Source organism: Nanorana parkeri, unplaced genomic scaffold (assembly GCF_000935625.1).
Source record: "Nanorana parkeri isolate BGI_ZX_2015 unplaced genomic scaffold, ASM93562v1 scaffold286, whole genome shotgun sequence".
Lineage (NCBI taxonomy): Eukaryota > Metazoa > Chordata > Amphibia > Anura > Dicroglossidae > Nanorana > Nanorana parkeri.
In genome coordinates this window covers 1,313,563-1,327,467 of record NW_017306554.1, presented here as the reverse complement: position 1 = coordinate 1,327,467, position 13,905 = coordinate 1,313,563, and the positions used below count along the sequence as shown (strand labels likewise).

The 13,905-nt window shown below is 39.2% G+C and overlaps 1 protein-coding gene across 1 annotated transcript in view; it reads right to left on the bottom strand.

The window, feature by feature from the left end:
- The window catches only part of CRLF1 (cytokine receptor like factor 1), a 130,924-nt gene that overhangs the window by 70,709 nt on the left and 46,310 nt on the right, over positions 1–13,905 (bottom strand). The window contains exon 2 of the mRNA XM_018557487.1: positions 12,717–12,995. Coding sequence (XP_018412989.1) covers positions 12,717–12,995 — 279 coding nt within the window. The remainder of the gene's footprint in view (positions 1–12,716; positions 12,996–13,905) is intronic.

Genomic DNA, 13,905 nt, shown 5'->3' with positions numbered 1-13,905 from the left:
ACATGAAAGTGATGAAATGGCAAAAGAGTTAGACCGTGTGAGAATTATTGAATGCATTGCCTGTTTTATCACATTTTTCATTTTAATGGCAACATATTTACAGTGGTACTGAAATATTTGGTGGAGCAAAACGATGAAGAAAGTTTTATAAATGTGATTTTAGGGAGAAATATGGGTTTGAAAAAGGATTGTCTTGCAAGTAACAGAAATGTTCTAAGTTATCTTAAGAAGCATTCTACTGTTGGAAATCAGACTTACTGTATATTTAATTGAGTGCAAGTCAGTAGCCGAGAACTCTTGATCGATTGTGTAAGTAGATTTCCAGGAGTGTCAAGCTCTATGTGTGCCTTTAATTTCCCCACAAGATGCTTTGTCATCTATTTCTGAATGATTGTGTGTATACAACTATAGTATTGGATAATATAACATTCTGTAACATTTAATAGCTGCCAAATAAATGGGAGAGACTGTTGATAAATGGTGCTCTTATATAACCAATGAGTCACTGCACTTTATGTTTCAGGGATTTTTCAATGTATTAAAAAATATTTAAGTAGTTAATTTATGGTACCTAATTACAGGCAGAAATGTCAGTCTGTGAATGCTGAGGGATGACAGCTTTCAAACCAGCTAGTTTGAGGATTAACATGGACCTATTTTAACATTCTTGCCATAGTGGAGTATTAAAATGGAGAAACAAAAAGGTTGATATGCTTACATTTGCTTGAGAAAATGCTGCTTATTTAATACAGTGGGACATGGTTAGGCAATGAGGATGATTTACTAAAGGATCTGAGAATGTTCACTTGTCCAATCATATGCAGGTGAAATAAAACAGGAATATGCTTTCCACATGATTGGACAATTAAAGTCAATCTTCGTTGCTATTTGTCTCCCCTCTGTGGAGGTTTGCCCTTCTATTTGTTCTGGTGACTATTGTCACCAAGACAAAAATTGAGGGGATATCCAAAATGTTAGTTTTGCCAACAAAGCAAAAGTTGGGCAGAAATCATCTAGTGTGAACCAATGTTCTGGTAACAACTGTGAAAAAAGGGAATCCCTTCACTCGTTGAAGGTTTCCTATTATTTACATCACCAAGACAGGAAGAAAAGATAAGTCTTCCTAGCAGCACTCTCAGCGAAAAAAAACCTTGTCCCTAAAAAAAGGAGTTTTACCCTTCTCTTACCTATCTAAAACCAGTTACAAAAATAATTGACCTGTATACTCATTGCAGAGCATTGGCACATTTATGGAAAACACCACCTGCTGCTACTTCAGTAGCCACTAAAGCATTGTGAAAGGGATTCCGGTAAGGTGTGGGATTGAATAATTTATGATTCCTTTCAATTACATCTCCAAGACAGGAAGTAGAAGTAAGTCTTCCTAGCAGCACACACAGCAAAAAAAAACAAAAAACCTTAAGGGGTTTTAACCCTTCCCTACTGTGTCCAAAACTAGTTAAAAAAATATTTTATGGAAAGCTATAAAGAATTTTGTCAATTTACTCTGGATTTCATTTATTAAATGTTTACAGGTTTATAACCCGATGTTATTTTTTGACAAAACAAATAAACAGCTAATGCACACTTTACTTGACTTTTTAATATCACACTTTCCTTTGCTTGATGAAGGGACCATACACAGTTCCGAAACATTGCATCTATATGTGATAACATGTTTATCTGACCTTAATAAATGATAGGAAGATAAAGTGGACCCTGGTATGCTGGTGGCTTTTCCTTCTACATGTTGATCTGAGCGTTGCCATCCGCTGCTTCACCCCCACTAATGCATTGTGAATGGGATTCCAGTAAGGAGTACGATGGGATAATTTCTGATTCCTTTCATTTACGTCTCCAAGACAGGAAGTAAAGGTAAATCTTCCTGGCAGCACACACAGCAAAAAACCTTAAGGGGTTTTAACCCTTCCCTACTGTATTCCCCTAAAAGTTGTCCATTTACTTGGATTACATTTTATTATAACCTGATGTTATTTTTTGACAAAACAAATTAACAGCTAATGCAAGGTGCTTCCGTGCTGTTGCATTTCCACTCAAATGTCTCTATCTAAAAATGTATAAGGGTCTGTATGTGCTAGCAGACAGGTAAAGGGATGTTTCCCTCTTTTGACTGCTTCATCTCTGTATGTGATGAGTAGACCTTATAAGCAGGATATCAAAATATAAAGTTATCAAGAATATTATAGCATAGCAGTAAATTAAGTAAATCGATTCAGCAAACGTAATATTGCTGATTGCAAGAGCTAAATAAAAAAGTTTATGCAATACCCCATTTATATTTTCATTTTATTCATACTTTCATTTAATTGATACTTCATATATATTTACATTACATATATGCTGTGTATATATATATATATATATATTTATATACATATACACACACGAAGCAGCCATCAAATTTACAGTCTTGTAAAAAATTCAGTCATGTGCTTAGTCATTCTGGGGAACTTTCCCAGGTTTATGCACCACAGTAAATTTGAAATCCTGAAGGGCGAGAAACCACTATTGATCTGAGAGCTCTTGTTTTTATTCCGTGCCATCCAGGTAAGGGAAGAATGATCTGACACTAGCTTGAAGGGCTGGCCAAAAAAGTAGTACCAAAGTATCTCCAATGGCCACTTTATCTATAGTTGAATAGGTTTTTGGTTGACTGGAGTAAGCTTCCAGCTCAAGTACACAACTTCCCTCACCCCAATTAGCCGAGACAAAACTTCGTTCAGGCCCATTTTTGAAGCATTGGTTTGTGCCAGGAACTCTTTCTAAAAGTCTGGGGCTACTAGAACTGATTCTTGGTACTAATCCTGCTTCAATTGGCAGAATGCTGCTTCATCCTCAGTATTCCCATTTATTACAGTGAAGGTTTTTCCTTTTGTGAGATCTGTCAAGGGATGGCCAAACTAGCAAATTAGGGGGGCAAATCTCCTCTAATATCCCACAATTTTGAAGAACAGCACATTCCTAGTTTTCTCTGAGGGTATGGGGGCATTTTTAGATTCTTCCACCTTATCTAGATGGATTTGAAGGTGCCTCTGCCTACCACCTACCCCAAATAGTTGGCCTCCTTCAGTCCATTCGCACTTTTCTCAGGATTTACTGTGAACCCCACTTTCCATAGTGCATGCAGGACTTTTTCCAAATAACTTTCCCAATCCCGGCAAAAGAACACAATGCCATCTAGGTAAGCTCCTTACAATTCCTTATGGGGTCCTTGGCTTTCCTAAAGTAGCCAAGGGCCTGTCAAACTAATATGACATTCTGGCATAGTAAAGCAGTTGCTCCAGCATAGCAAATGCCATTTTATTTTTAGCCCCTTTGGAGAGTGGGACTTGTCCATAACCTTTTGTTAAATAGAGGGTGGTGATGTACACAGCTGAACCTAACCTTTAATAAATCATTGCTGTAATTAGCCCACCCAAGGGAATTGAGTATGCATCAAGCTTGGATACCTAATTTCATTTTCGGAAATCATTACAGAACTTGTGATGGTACATTTGGCATAGGGACTAGCACTATACGTCCTGACCACACATTGGAGGACTCCTTAATTACCCCAAAGTCCAACATATTTTTATGTTGGACTTTCTTGGGGAGCTTTGTGAATTCACTACAGTTTGACATTTACATGGATTCACATTACAGGATCTGGAAGAATATCATAGTCAATTACATTAGTTATGCCTGGCAATTCTGAGAATACCCATAGGTTCTGTCTTTGAGAAAGGAGAGGGTCTCTGCTATTTTATTTTTTAAACTGGGTGTCAGGGTGTTCCTGAACTGTCATGCCCACTGTCAAAGCCTCTCTTTCTTTTCAGGTTTTGGTCAGGGTAACATGGGTGATTTGGTAGGGCTTTCTCCTCATTGGTTGGTAGACCTTATAGTTAAAACTTTTTACCTTTTTGAATGTCTCAAATGTTTCCTGCTGCTTTGCTAGGAGTTTGCTCTAAACAGTGGCATCAACACAAGACCTTGATTACTATGTTGAAAATCTCTGATCTTGTTGGACCAGTTGCACAATCAGCTTTGGGACTCTTGCACAGCCTGGAAATGCTCCCATTTGGCCTTCCATTTGTGCAATGTATTGCACTATGCCACAATGGGATGTAGTCTCTTTAACTACATCCTAGAACCAAAGGCTGCCTGCTCTTCCCCAAATTAGGACTGTCCAAAAAAGAGGTAAAGGTGCTGCCACATGGAGATAGTAAGTGCTGAGCCAAGCATTGCTATGATGACCTTTTCCACCTCCTTCCACTCCTCAACCCTTACCTGCATCTATTAATCCCTTAAAAATAAACCCTTTTTCCTTCAACTGATCCTCCTATGTGATTATGGAGAGAATAGTGCTCCTGAATAATGCATGGTGAAGAACTGGTGAAAACAGACCACTTCTTCCAGTTCCTGGCCATTTCAATCCCCTTTAGTTCTCAAAGAAGTAGTCGTCAATACCCACACCATCTCCAGTAACCCAGTAACAAGCTTCCCAAGCCAGGTTCTTGCGGGAGAAATATTGGATATTCCATATTGCAATAGCCAATAGCAGGCTGGCTGTTGCATCTGCCCACTGCTTGCTGTCAATCAGCAGAAAAGGGGCCTGAAGCAGAAATTGACTGATGCTGATTGACAGCAGACAGTGGGCGGGTACAATAGCCAGCTTGCTATTGGCTATTGCATTTTACAATATCCAATAGCAGGCTGGGTATGGCTCCCAGCCTGCAATGAAGAGTAGGCAGGGGGGCGGGTCAGAGGAGCCGCGGCCGGACCAGGAGAACGGAGGATCGTCCCGACCTGGGAAGCCGACGGAACGGCTGAAGAGGAAGCTGGCACATCAGCGGAGGTACGTGGGGCATCAGCGGTATACAGTGGTCTGTGTCCCCCCTGCCTCCCCCAACACAGGCGCGGAGAGCAGCGGGGATTTGAAAGGACACAGGCCGCTGCAGCCACAGTTCTCCTAAATGTACCGGCGGCTGCCGGTACATTTAGGAGAACTGTGGACCCCGTTCGTAAGTACGGATTGTCCGTAAGTTGGACGTCCATAACCCGGGGACTGCCTGTATGCGCTTCTTGAGGTACTATTAGGGATGTTCAGATACAGTACTGTACTCGGTACAAGTACATGTATAGATACAGTACTTTTTCAGCTCCAAGACTAGATTAGAAAAAAATTCAAAAGTTAGGAGGCAGCTGTCACTTGTAAGGAGCATACGGAGCTCCTGGGATTTGTGCATTCCTGTTTTAATGTATGATTTTTCTAAATAAATGCATTAATACAATTTTTTCAAGTACAAGTACTGATACTTCTCCAAGTACTCACATATACAAGTACAGATACATTTTTGTGTATTGTCATGTGACAGTTTTTCTAAAAAGTATCAGCACTGGTATCTGAACATTCCTAGGTACTATCATGTGCTGCTGCATGTGCCATGTCATAAAGGACCTTCAGTGCAGCAAAGGGGGGAGGGGGGGATTTGTGACAGACACTTTTAATAAAATGAATCAGACATAGATTATAGAGCACAATCAAACACCCAATGCAGATGTTACTGATAACCATACTTTTGACTAAGAAGTTACCTGTTGTTGCAGCTGCTGCTGCCAACATTTCTGCTTCCTGGCACTTCTCCTCCTTCTCTTTTCCCTCTTTCCCTTTGCCAACAAATCAATTGACTTCCTAGAATTCAGAGCTGAAGTTCAAAAAAAAATGTTTAAGCAAAATCTCTGTGCCTTCTGTATTTACAAGCCCACACCACAAAGAGTTATGGTCTTTGCTGCAGAATGGCTCCTAGGTTGCAGCTCTCTAGTACACTAAGACTGGCATCTTTTCTTGCCTAATTTGTCAACACAAACCTTCACTTTCCTTATCTGACAGTGCATCACCACCTAAAACCACCCGCACTCTTCATTTCCAGGTTGAGGAGCATAGGCAGCCCCCACTAATCACATTCCACAGTGCTATGCCTTATGTCTCTACAAACCAAATGGCATGGAAATTGCCCTATGGGTGTAAGTGTGAGGGGGCATAATATAATGATGGCTAAGCAAATAGTGAAAAAAGAGAGCGTTAATATTTGCATAGCCAACTTGGTAGGGGTAATCATATGTAATGTAGGATCCTAAACCTGTTTGTTTGTTGCTGGTTTATTGTCTTGTGTATAGTGTTACAAAGGGATCAGTATTTTCAGGGCCTGGCATTCAAATGTTATTACATTCATCCATGCACTAGTGCAGCTGTAAAACATTATTTTATACTTGTTTTCTAAGATAAATAATCCACACTCCCAAATATTTAGTTTATTTTACATGTGGTTGTTAATAGAAAGTCTACAGAAAGACCTTTTATTACAGTAAATATGTGAATGCATTGGTCTTGCCATTTGTTACTTACTTGAGTAATTGTTTATAATGGCTAAACCCTTGCAGGCTGGTTAAGCAAAAAGTCTACTAGGATTTTTGAAGCTGCACAACAAAAATACTATAAATATCTGATTTTGTTTCACAATTTAAGTTTCAAGATATCACCTTGCCCTCACTGCTTTAATCAATGGATATGATCTTCACACATCAAAGCATTAAATCCATTGCATACACATTACAACAATATAGGTGGTCTGTTAACTGTTTGGCCTTCTATGGCTGCTTTGACAAATCCAGTGTACTGTAAGCACACAAAGGTCTTTACTTTTCATTCATATATTAGTGCAGTGATCTTCAGGGCCTATTATTGGTGGCCATAGACGGCCAGTATTTACAGAGAAACTCCAGTTTTTGAGAATTTCTTACAGTTATCATTATAGTGTCTTCTGAATTCCTAAAAGGAGATAACTAGCACCCTTAGGCCCTGTTCACACCAAATGCAGAGCAGTTCTGCATGAGTTTCTGCACACGCAGTGCAGTGGGTTGTGCCGCGTTTTTGATGCATTCCGGGCAAAAAAATAAAAAAATTGTTTATAATGGGCTTTCAGTGCGTTCCAGGCGTTTGCATGTGTTCCAGAGCAGGTAAAATAGGGCCTGCTGCAGTTTTTTTTACCTGCTCTGGAACTGAACGCTGTGAAGTGAACTGGAGCTAAAAATACCATTGGAATACATTGGACGCTCTGCACCTGCTCCGCGCTTGGTGTGAACAAGGCCTTACAATCAGAACAACTTCAGAACCTTTAACACACAGAAATCAGCCTGTACACTTCTCTTTTTTATGAACAGATCAAACACAGGAAATTATCTAAGTACTGTGCATACACTTCTGTAACAATCAGGGTAGTATCATGTAATATCTCAATGCTCAAGGGATTTATTAAAAGACAAAGGGCAGATATGTTCCTGCTTGACTTGAGATACATTCATTCAGACCCTAAATAGGGGTGTTTGACAGGCATTTTCAGTAGACATGTAAACCAGCAAAACATTTGTTTAGAATTTTTCTTTCTTTCAGGTTTTCGGGTCCGAACGTCGTTTCATTTCGTTATTCGCATTAAGATCTTTCGGAATTTTGTTTTAGTTTTGGACAAGGTTTTCTGACTGACCAGTGTGCGATTTAGATTCATTTTGAACGAAATTTGGATGATTGGAAATTTCATGAAAAGAACATTTGGATTCAATTCAATCTGCCTCATTGGAATTCGGACATTCAGATGCATCCGAATGTCCGAATTCACGGAATTTCGTCCAAATTTGCATTAGAAACTAGAAAATTTTACCTGCACCTGAAAAATGCACCTGACAAGCACACTGGCAATGTCAGATAGAAATTGGTGTACTTTGGGAATGGTATATTTATTGGCCATTATATCATACTATGTTGATCTAAAGGTCACATAAAAGGGTGGGCATGCTGAAAAAGCAATAGCAGCTTGGTCCAAACACTGGTTAACCCACTTAGTGACCAGTGACTTCCATAGTACGTCACTGGCACCGGGCCCGTTAAAACAGACTCCCAGCAGCTAAAGACGCCAGGACTCTGTTTACAATTGTAAAGCCGACGGTTTTACAAAATGTTTTAAGTCCCCCACCCCTACGAGCAAGCGCGTCTTCACCTAAACATACGTATCGACCCGCACGCCACAGTGAGAGCAATAATTCCAATGGGATAAGGCCAATATTAATGCTTTGGCAGCGAAAGGGTTAAAGCATCATCTATGGACTTTTTGGGGTACTGAATTTTGTTGCAATTTCACTGAGGCACACAATTTTTAACCTGAGCGTGCTGGGCATCTATTCACTCGTTGTAACCTCTTGCTACACATAGTATCTGATTAGCCAACCACAGTGAATAGATAAATATACATGTATACATGTTATTTGGGGCAAGAGCAAATATGTTTATTTTCATATTCTCAATTGGGTACATAGGACATCCTATAACTGGCAGGTGTATGCAATAAACATGTCTTTTGACCAAGTATGCCCAAAGTTTTGCACACAGCTTGTATTGGAACAAGGATTGCCAAAAAACATCAATAATGTATGTAACAATTAGTTAATCTCCTGGAATTAATTGAACACAGGTCTCCATCACAAATGTGCAGGAAATTAATATGATCTGCTCAGACACTGTTGTAGTAGTGCTACAACTGTGTAGCTCTTTGAATTCGCTTTTTCTCTTGCATGTGCAGTACATACATTATTTATCAGAACAAAGTTTAAAAATATGTTTCACTAGAAAGTAGAATATATTTTATCTTTACATGTCACAGTGGGCTAACCTGACCAGCAAGTGTGCAAAACACATCCTGGAGGATACTCTGAAGCCCTCAGATTTGTTATAGAACACAGATACCCAATATCTGCAGCCATCCTTACCTCACTAAAGCTCTACCAGCAACTGGTTACTATAGTGCATTATCCTCAGGCCCTGCCCTCCTGATTACAATGCTGATTGCTGTCTTTCTTATTACTATAGAAAAAATGAGAGAGTGTACTATCAATAGGATAATGTATACTTCTGCCACTATGTGACTGCCCAATCAGGGACATTTGGAAAATAAAAAATCACAGCAAAGTCTTTTGGGGTTATTCTGCTACACATTCCTTTTCCACAACTTTCCTGGCATGTTCTCTCTATGCTATAAGAGTATGCGCTAGGCCTGGTTTTACAGGGAATTACTACACCTCACAAACCAATCCACATACCAATAAAAGAGAAAAACAGTTTTCCCAGCAGAGCATAACATTCACTGAATGAAATTATTTAAAAAGTATTCCTAACTGAGCTTGTCCCAATCTACACTGTTTCAGAATAGACATGTAAGATTTGTTTAGTTCTGAATTGAAATTCGGATGAATACCGACATATTCGGAAATTCTGATGCATCCAAATTTCCGAATGGAAAAAATAACAAATTCAAACAAATCTGAATTTTGCGGTACTGAAAATTGAGATGTATCCAAATCTTCCACAAATTAACTTTAAGGTGTTAGACAATCCCCACCCCAAAAAAAGTGTGGGGTCCCAGAAAAGGGGGGGGCGGACGATTGTGCAGCCCCCATTTTCCTGGGACCCAAAACATTTTTTTTTTACATTGAGGAGCAGAGCTCTTATTAGCAGCGAGAGTGAGCAGTGAGAATCTGAATTTTGCGGTACTGAAAATTCAGATGTATCCAAATCTTCAAAAAATTTAATTAAAGGTGTTAGACAATCCCCACCCCCAAAAAAGTGTGGGGTCCCAGGAGGAGCAGAGCTCTCATTAGCAGTGAGAGTTCGTCGAGTTTGGACTTGGCAGCAGGGATTTTTCTTTGTCAAGTTGACGAGTGTCAGGCATCATGATTGACGAGGTTCTACGTCACAGAACACTGTGATTGATGATGGATTTACATCGTGGGACATTTTTCTTTTGTCAAAAACTGTGTGGTGAGTTTATTTACTATTAAAAGACTTTACAAATTGTTGTGGTGTGTTTATTTACTATTTTACTGTTTGTTTGGTGAATGAGTAGGGGTAACAACTACCCCTTACTCATTCATGGGGGGGAGCATCTGGGTGACCCCTTTCTGAAAGGGGGCACCCAGATTCAGATAAGCCCCCCTGCCCACAGACCTCCACAACCACCAGGCCAGCGTTGTGGGGAAGAGGCCCTTGTCTTCATCAACATGGGGACAAAGTGCTTTGTCAGGGAGTCCCCCCTGACAAACCACCTTCCCCATGTTGAGGGCATGTGGCCTGGTATGATGCATGATCTTCCTGCTCTGCCAAGCCACTGCTCAGATCAAGGGTCTAGTAAGGGATTTGGGGGGGACCCACACTTTTTTGGGAGGGGTTGGCATTGGGGTCCCTCCTAAAATGTCTACCAGACCTAAAGGGTTACAGTTTATGTTTTCTCCTGAATGCTGCAGGGTATGGTCACGTGCTGTATTATTGTTTCAACAGGTCTGGGGCAATTACATTTTTTCTGAAAACTGGAGTAGAGCTTTAAGGATGGCAATTTCTGTGCTTATCCTCCAGGTCACTACATGCAGTCTACATTTAGTTTCAACAACTCTGGAGGCAGGTTTCCCTGAAACAAAGAATCTTTCTCAGGTGAGAGGTAAATGCTGACTTCAGGTTCCACAGGAAGGCAAACCAGGGTAATGACTGTCACCTTTACATTTTCCCATTCAAATCTTCTGAAGGGTCCAGAGCATCAGTGAGAAAGGTAAAAACACAAACAATAGAGGAACAGCCAGGTGGCATTAAAATGTCATCTGTTTCTGGCCCTTCCAGATTTCAGAACAGGTTCCAGAGAGGTGTAACTGGGGAGATGACCAACACCAGCATTGCTATAAGATTCACAAAGGAGTCCTCAACATTTCAAAAACTGTTTTTAGATCGATGAGAATTAGTGACTATTTGTTGTGATCTATTATTCCACTGGGTATACAATCACAACTAAGCTCTTCTTCTACATATACTAAAGCTACTTAATTTCTTTGAAGGTGAATGTGTGCTCTTAAAAAAATAAAGAAAAGCATAGAGAAAGAAGATGTAAGCATACAGGTCAGCCTAAACACGTACATCACCAGAAAAACAACATATGCAGAGCTCTTAGTGAAATGGGAGTGCAGAGAGAAAACAGGTAGTCTACTGACGAAACAGCAGAACAAAACAACCAGACAGAGCAACACATTTATGCCCAAAAAAAAATCTGTGGGCACTAGAACCATAACCAACACAAGTTTAAAACCAAAAAACAGAACATTCCTTACACATAAGAAATAATTGCATTCCTTCCCATGAAGTAAATTATGCTTCTGTCCACAGCGAAAGCTGCTCAAAAAAGGGTTAGGGTCTCTGTTCAGGGTCAGAAGTTAGGGTCTCTGTTTAGGGACTAAAGGAGAAGCTATACCACAAAATTGTAATAAAAGATCATAAGAGCCTAAATATAAAAGTGAAAAACATAGACAAATGAGGAAGAAACAAAAAAAGGGGCAAAAAAACAAAACAAGATATTTTAAACCACTCAAGAAAAAAAAACACTTTGTCAAACAAGGGTGCATGAAACAGAGTTACCTTATTACCAACATACATGTCTTTATTTCATGAAAGACTAAACCTGGGTGGGCGACTGGGTGCTTTAAATACACCATGGAATAGCTGGCTGTGGTTGAATACCAGAAAAGGTCAAAAAGAATTTAGTAGAGATACACTTACAAAATGTAAAGACAACGCTATAGGTATGCACGTCTCATTCCATCATATATTGCAAAAATTAGGAAATTATTCCTCCTGTCGGGACAGTGCATGGAGCCATGTAAATCATTCCTCTATGCCCCAAACAGCCAAATGCACATCCAGAACCACTGGTTTATAGTGCAAATATAGTCTTATTTTATCATTTATCTCAAACTTAGGCTTTTTGGGCTTCATCAGTGCAATGTATGGAAACTATGGCATCTATGGACTAGGACATGGGATAATTAGAAGATAAACCTATGTGGAATTCTTTTCACAGCAATCAATGGCTTTTAAACAAATGATGACCAATGCCCCCTCAGTATCACAAGAGATAGCTAGCAATCACAACCTCCTCATTCAAACACAGTACAGTAAGTTTTTTTTTTTTGTGGCAGGAGAGATATATGAAGCCTTTACAAAAGTTCCATCTGAGCTGCAGACTGCAGAGATCTGCAGACTCAACATTACATGTAAAGTTGAGTAGGAATATAATTTTCAACAGGAGTTCAGTAGGCTACATGACACCATACATGACAGCACAAAATGTTTTTGTAAAGTTTAAGGCTAGCTTTTACTTTTACAGATAGGAAAACTATATGTAGCAAGGATGTGATATATAGCCTATCATGCTTTTTGCGAAAGAAAAACCTATTATTTACACTTTAAAAAAAAAAAATGGAAAAAGCTGTTAAATGCGTATGCAGGGGCACATCTTACATGCTTGTCATCTCTCACTAATTTAAATTTAAATTGTATAATCATATTTAAAATTCATATTTATCATTTAAAACATAAATGATCTGAAATGTTAGCAGCTGTGCATAGTATTTCAGCTGCAGGGAGACCCCTTTTATCTTTTTGACCTAATCCACATGTCTAAACCAACTCAAGCACACACAAACTTTGTGCAGACACATCTTAAGTTGGAATAAAACCCAATATGCTAGTGCTACAGAGTGCAAATCATTCTATCACCAAACTACACTGTTGGAACAGAGCATCAAACCAGTTTGTCATGCCTGTGTTTGCTAGGTCTGAGAATCAGACATACATCCAACGTAAAGACATGATCCTGCAAGGATTCTCCCATCTTTGCTGTGGCACACCAGGTTGTCTCCCGATTGCTGTTTGGATCCATTCATGTTATTCAAGGCCACACTTAATGTTGTGCCATTCAGTATCCTATACAGATCTGTAGGAAGCCTTCTCCCATTTAGGGTCCAGAACAGGTCATCTGCTTTCAGGTTTAAGTCAGAGTCTACTAAACAAGCTGCAGTTAGTGATGATCCTATCATTAGGGTAGGGTCTTGTGGGGATATAACAGCAGGATCTGTAAAAAAATGGGAATAAATGTTTATTACAAAACAGGGTTAGAAAAACATGTTAAGGACTGTAAGGAGGATTTGGGAAAATGCATGCACAGGTTTAGCAGTTTAAGAAGAACATGGATCTCTCAGCATCTACATAACCTAAATGTATATCTCACAAGAATTATATCCCAAAACAATGCTACTGAAGCAAGAGAAGAACTGAATTTGCAGGGCAAACATATTTTTGACCTTAACCTCATTTCTTGTGCCTATAATATATCTTAGTCTCTGTGATAATCTCCATGGTTGTATAGAGCCATTTTTTAGGTCTTTTTCTGTATGTTTTTTGCAGTAATTTAATATCGTTAGAAGACATTTACAGTGTTAGATAGTTGGATGGCTATGTATAGGCTTGTTTTGAGAAATATAAATTATTAGATAATGCTTTAATTATAGTTAGTAAACATTCTCATGAGAATGGCAGCAATGTTTTATCTATTTATAAGCACATTTTTCAGGGTGTTAGGATAATATCACTTGAACATTTTCAGCTTAAAGATTCAAAAACAAAAGCTGTGTATCTGCAAAAACTATAAACACACAAATCTAAAATGAGAAAGACAGAATTTGTGTTCTCAATCCAAACAAAAAGGAAAAAAATATATGCATGTCTTACAAATTTACAACACGTAATTTACACAAATTTACAAGTAGCGCTGTCAGCCTTCTGTGTGCACTCCTTCAGTTGGCCATTGAGCTTCCTATCAAGTCTGTCAGATAGGCACCCAATGACCAACTGGGGAAAGTAAAGGAAGCTTTTTGTTTCATGTATGAGGGTTGTGTATCACATAGTAATTGGACTGGTTCTTTAAACTTGTCATGCAGAAGCTTTTAGTGGTATAAGTTGTATATATAAACTGCATATATATA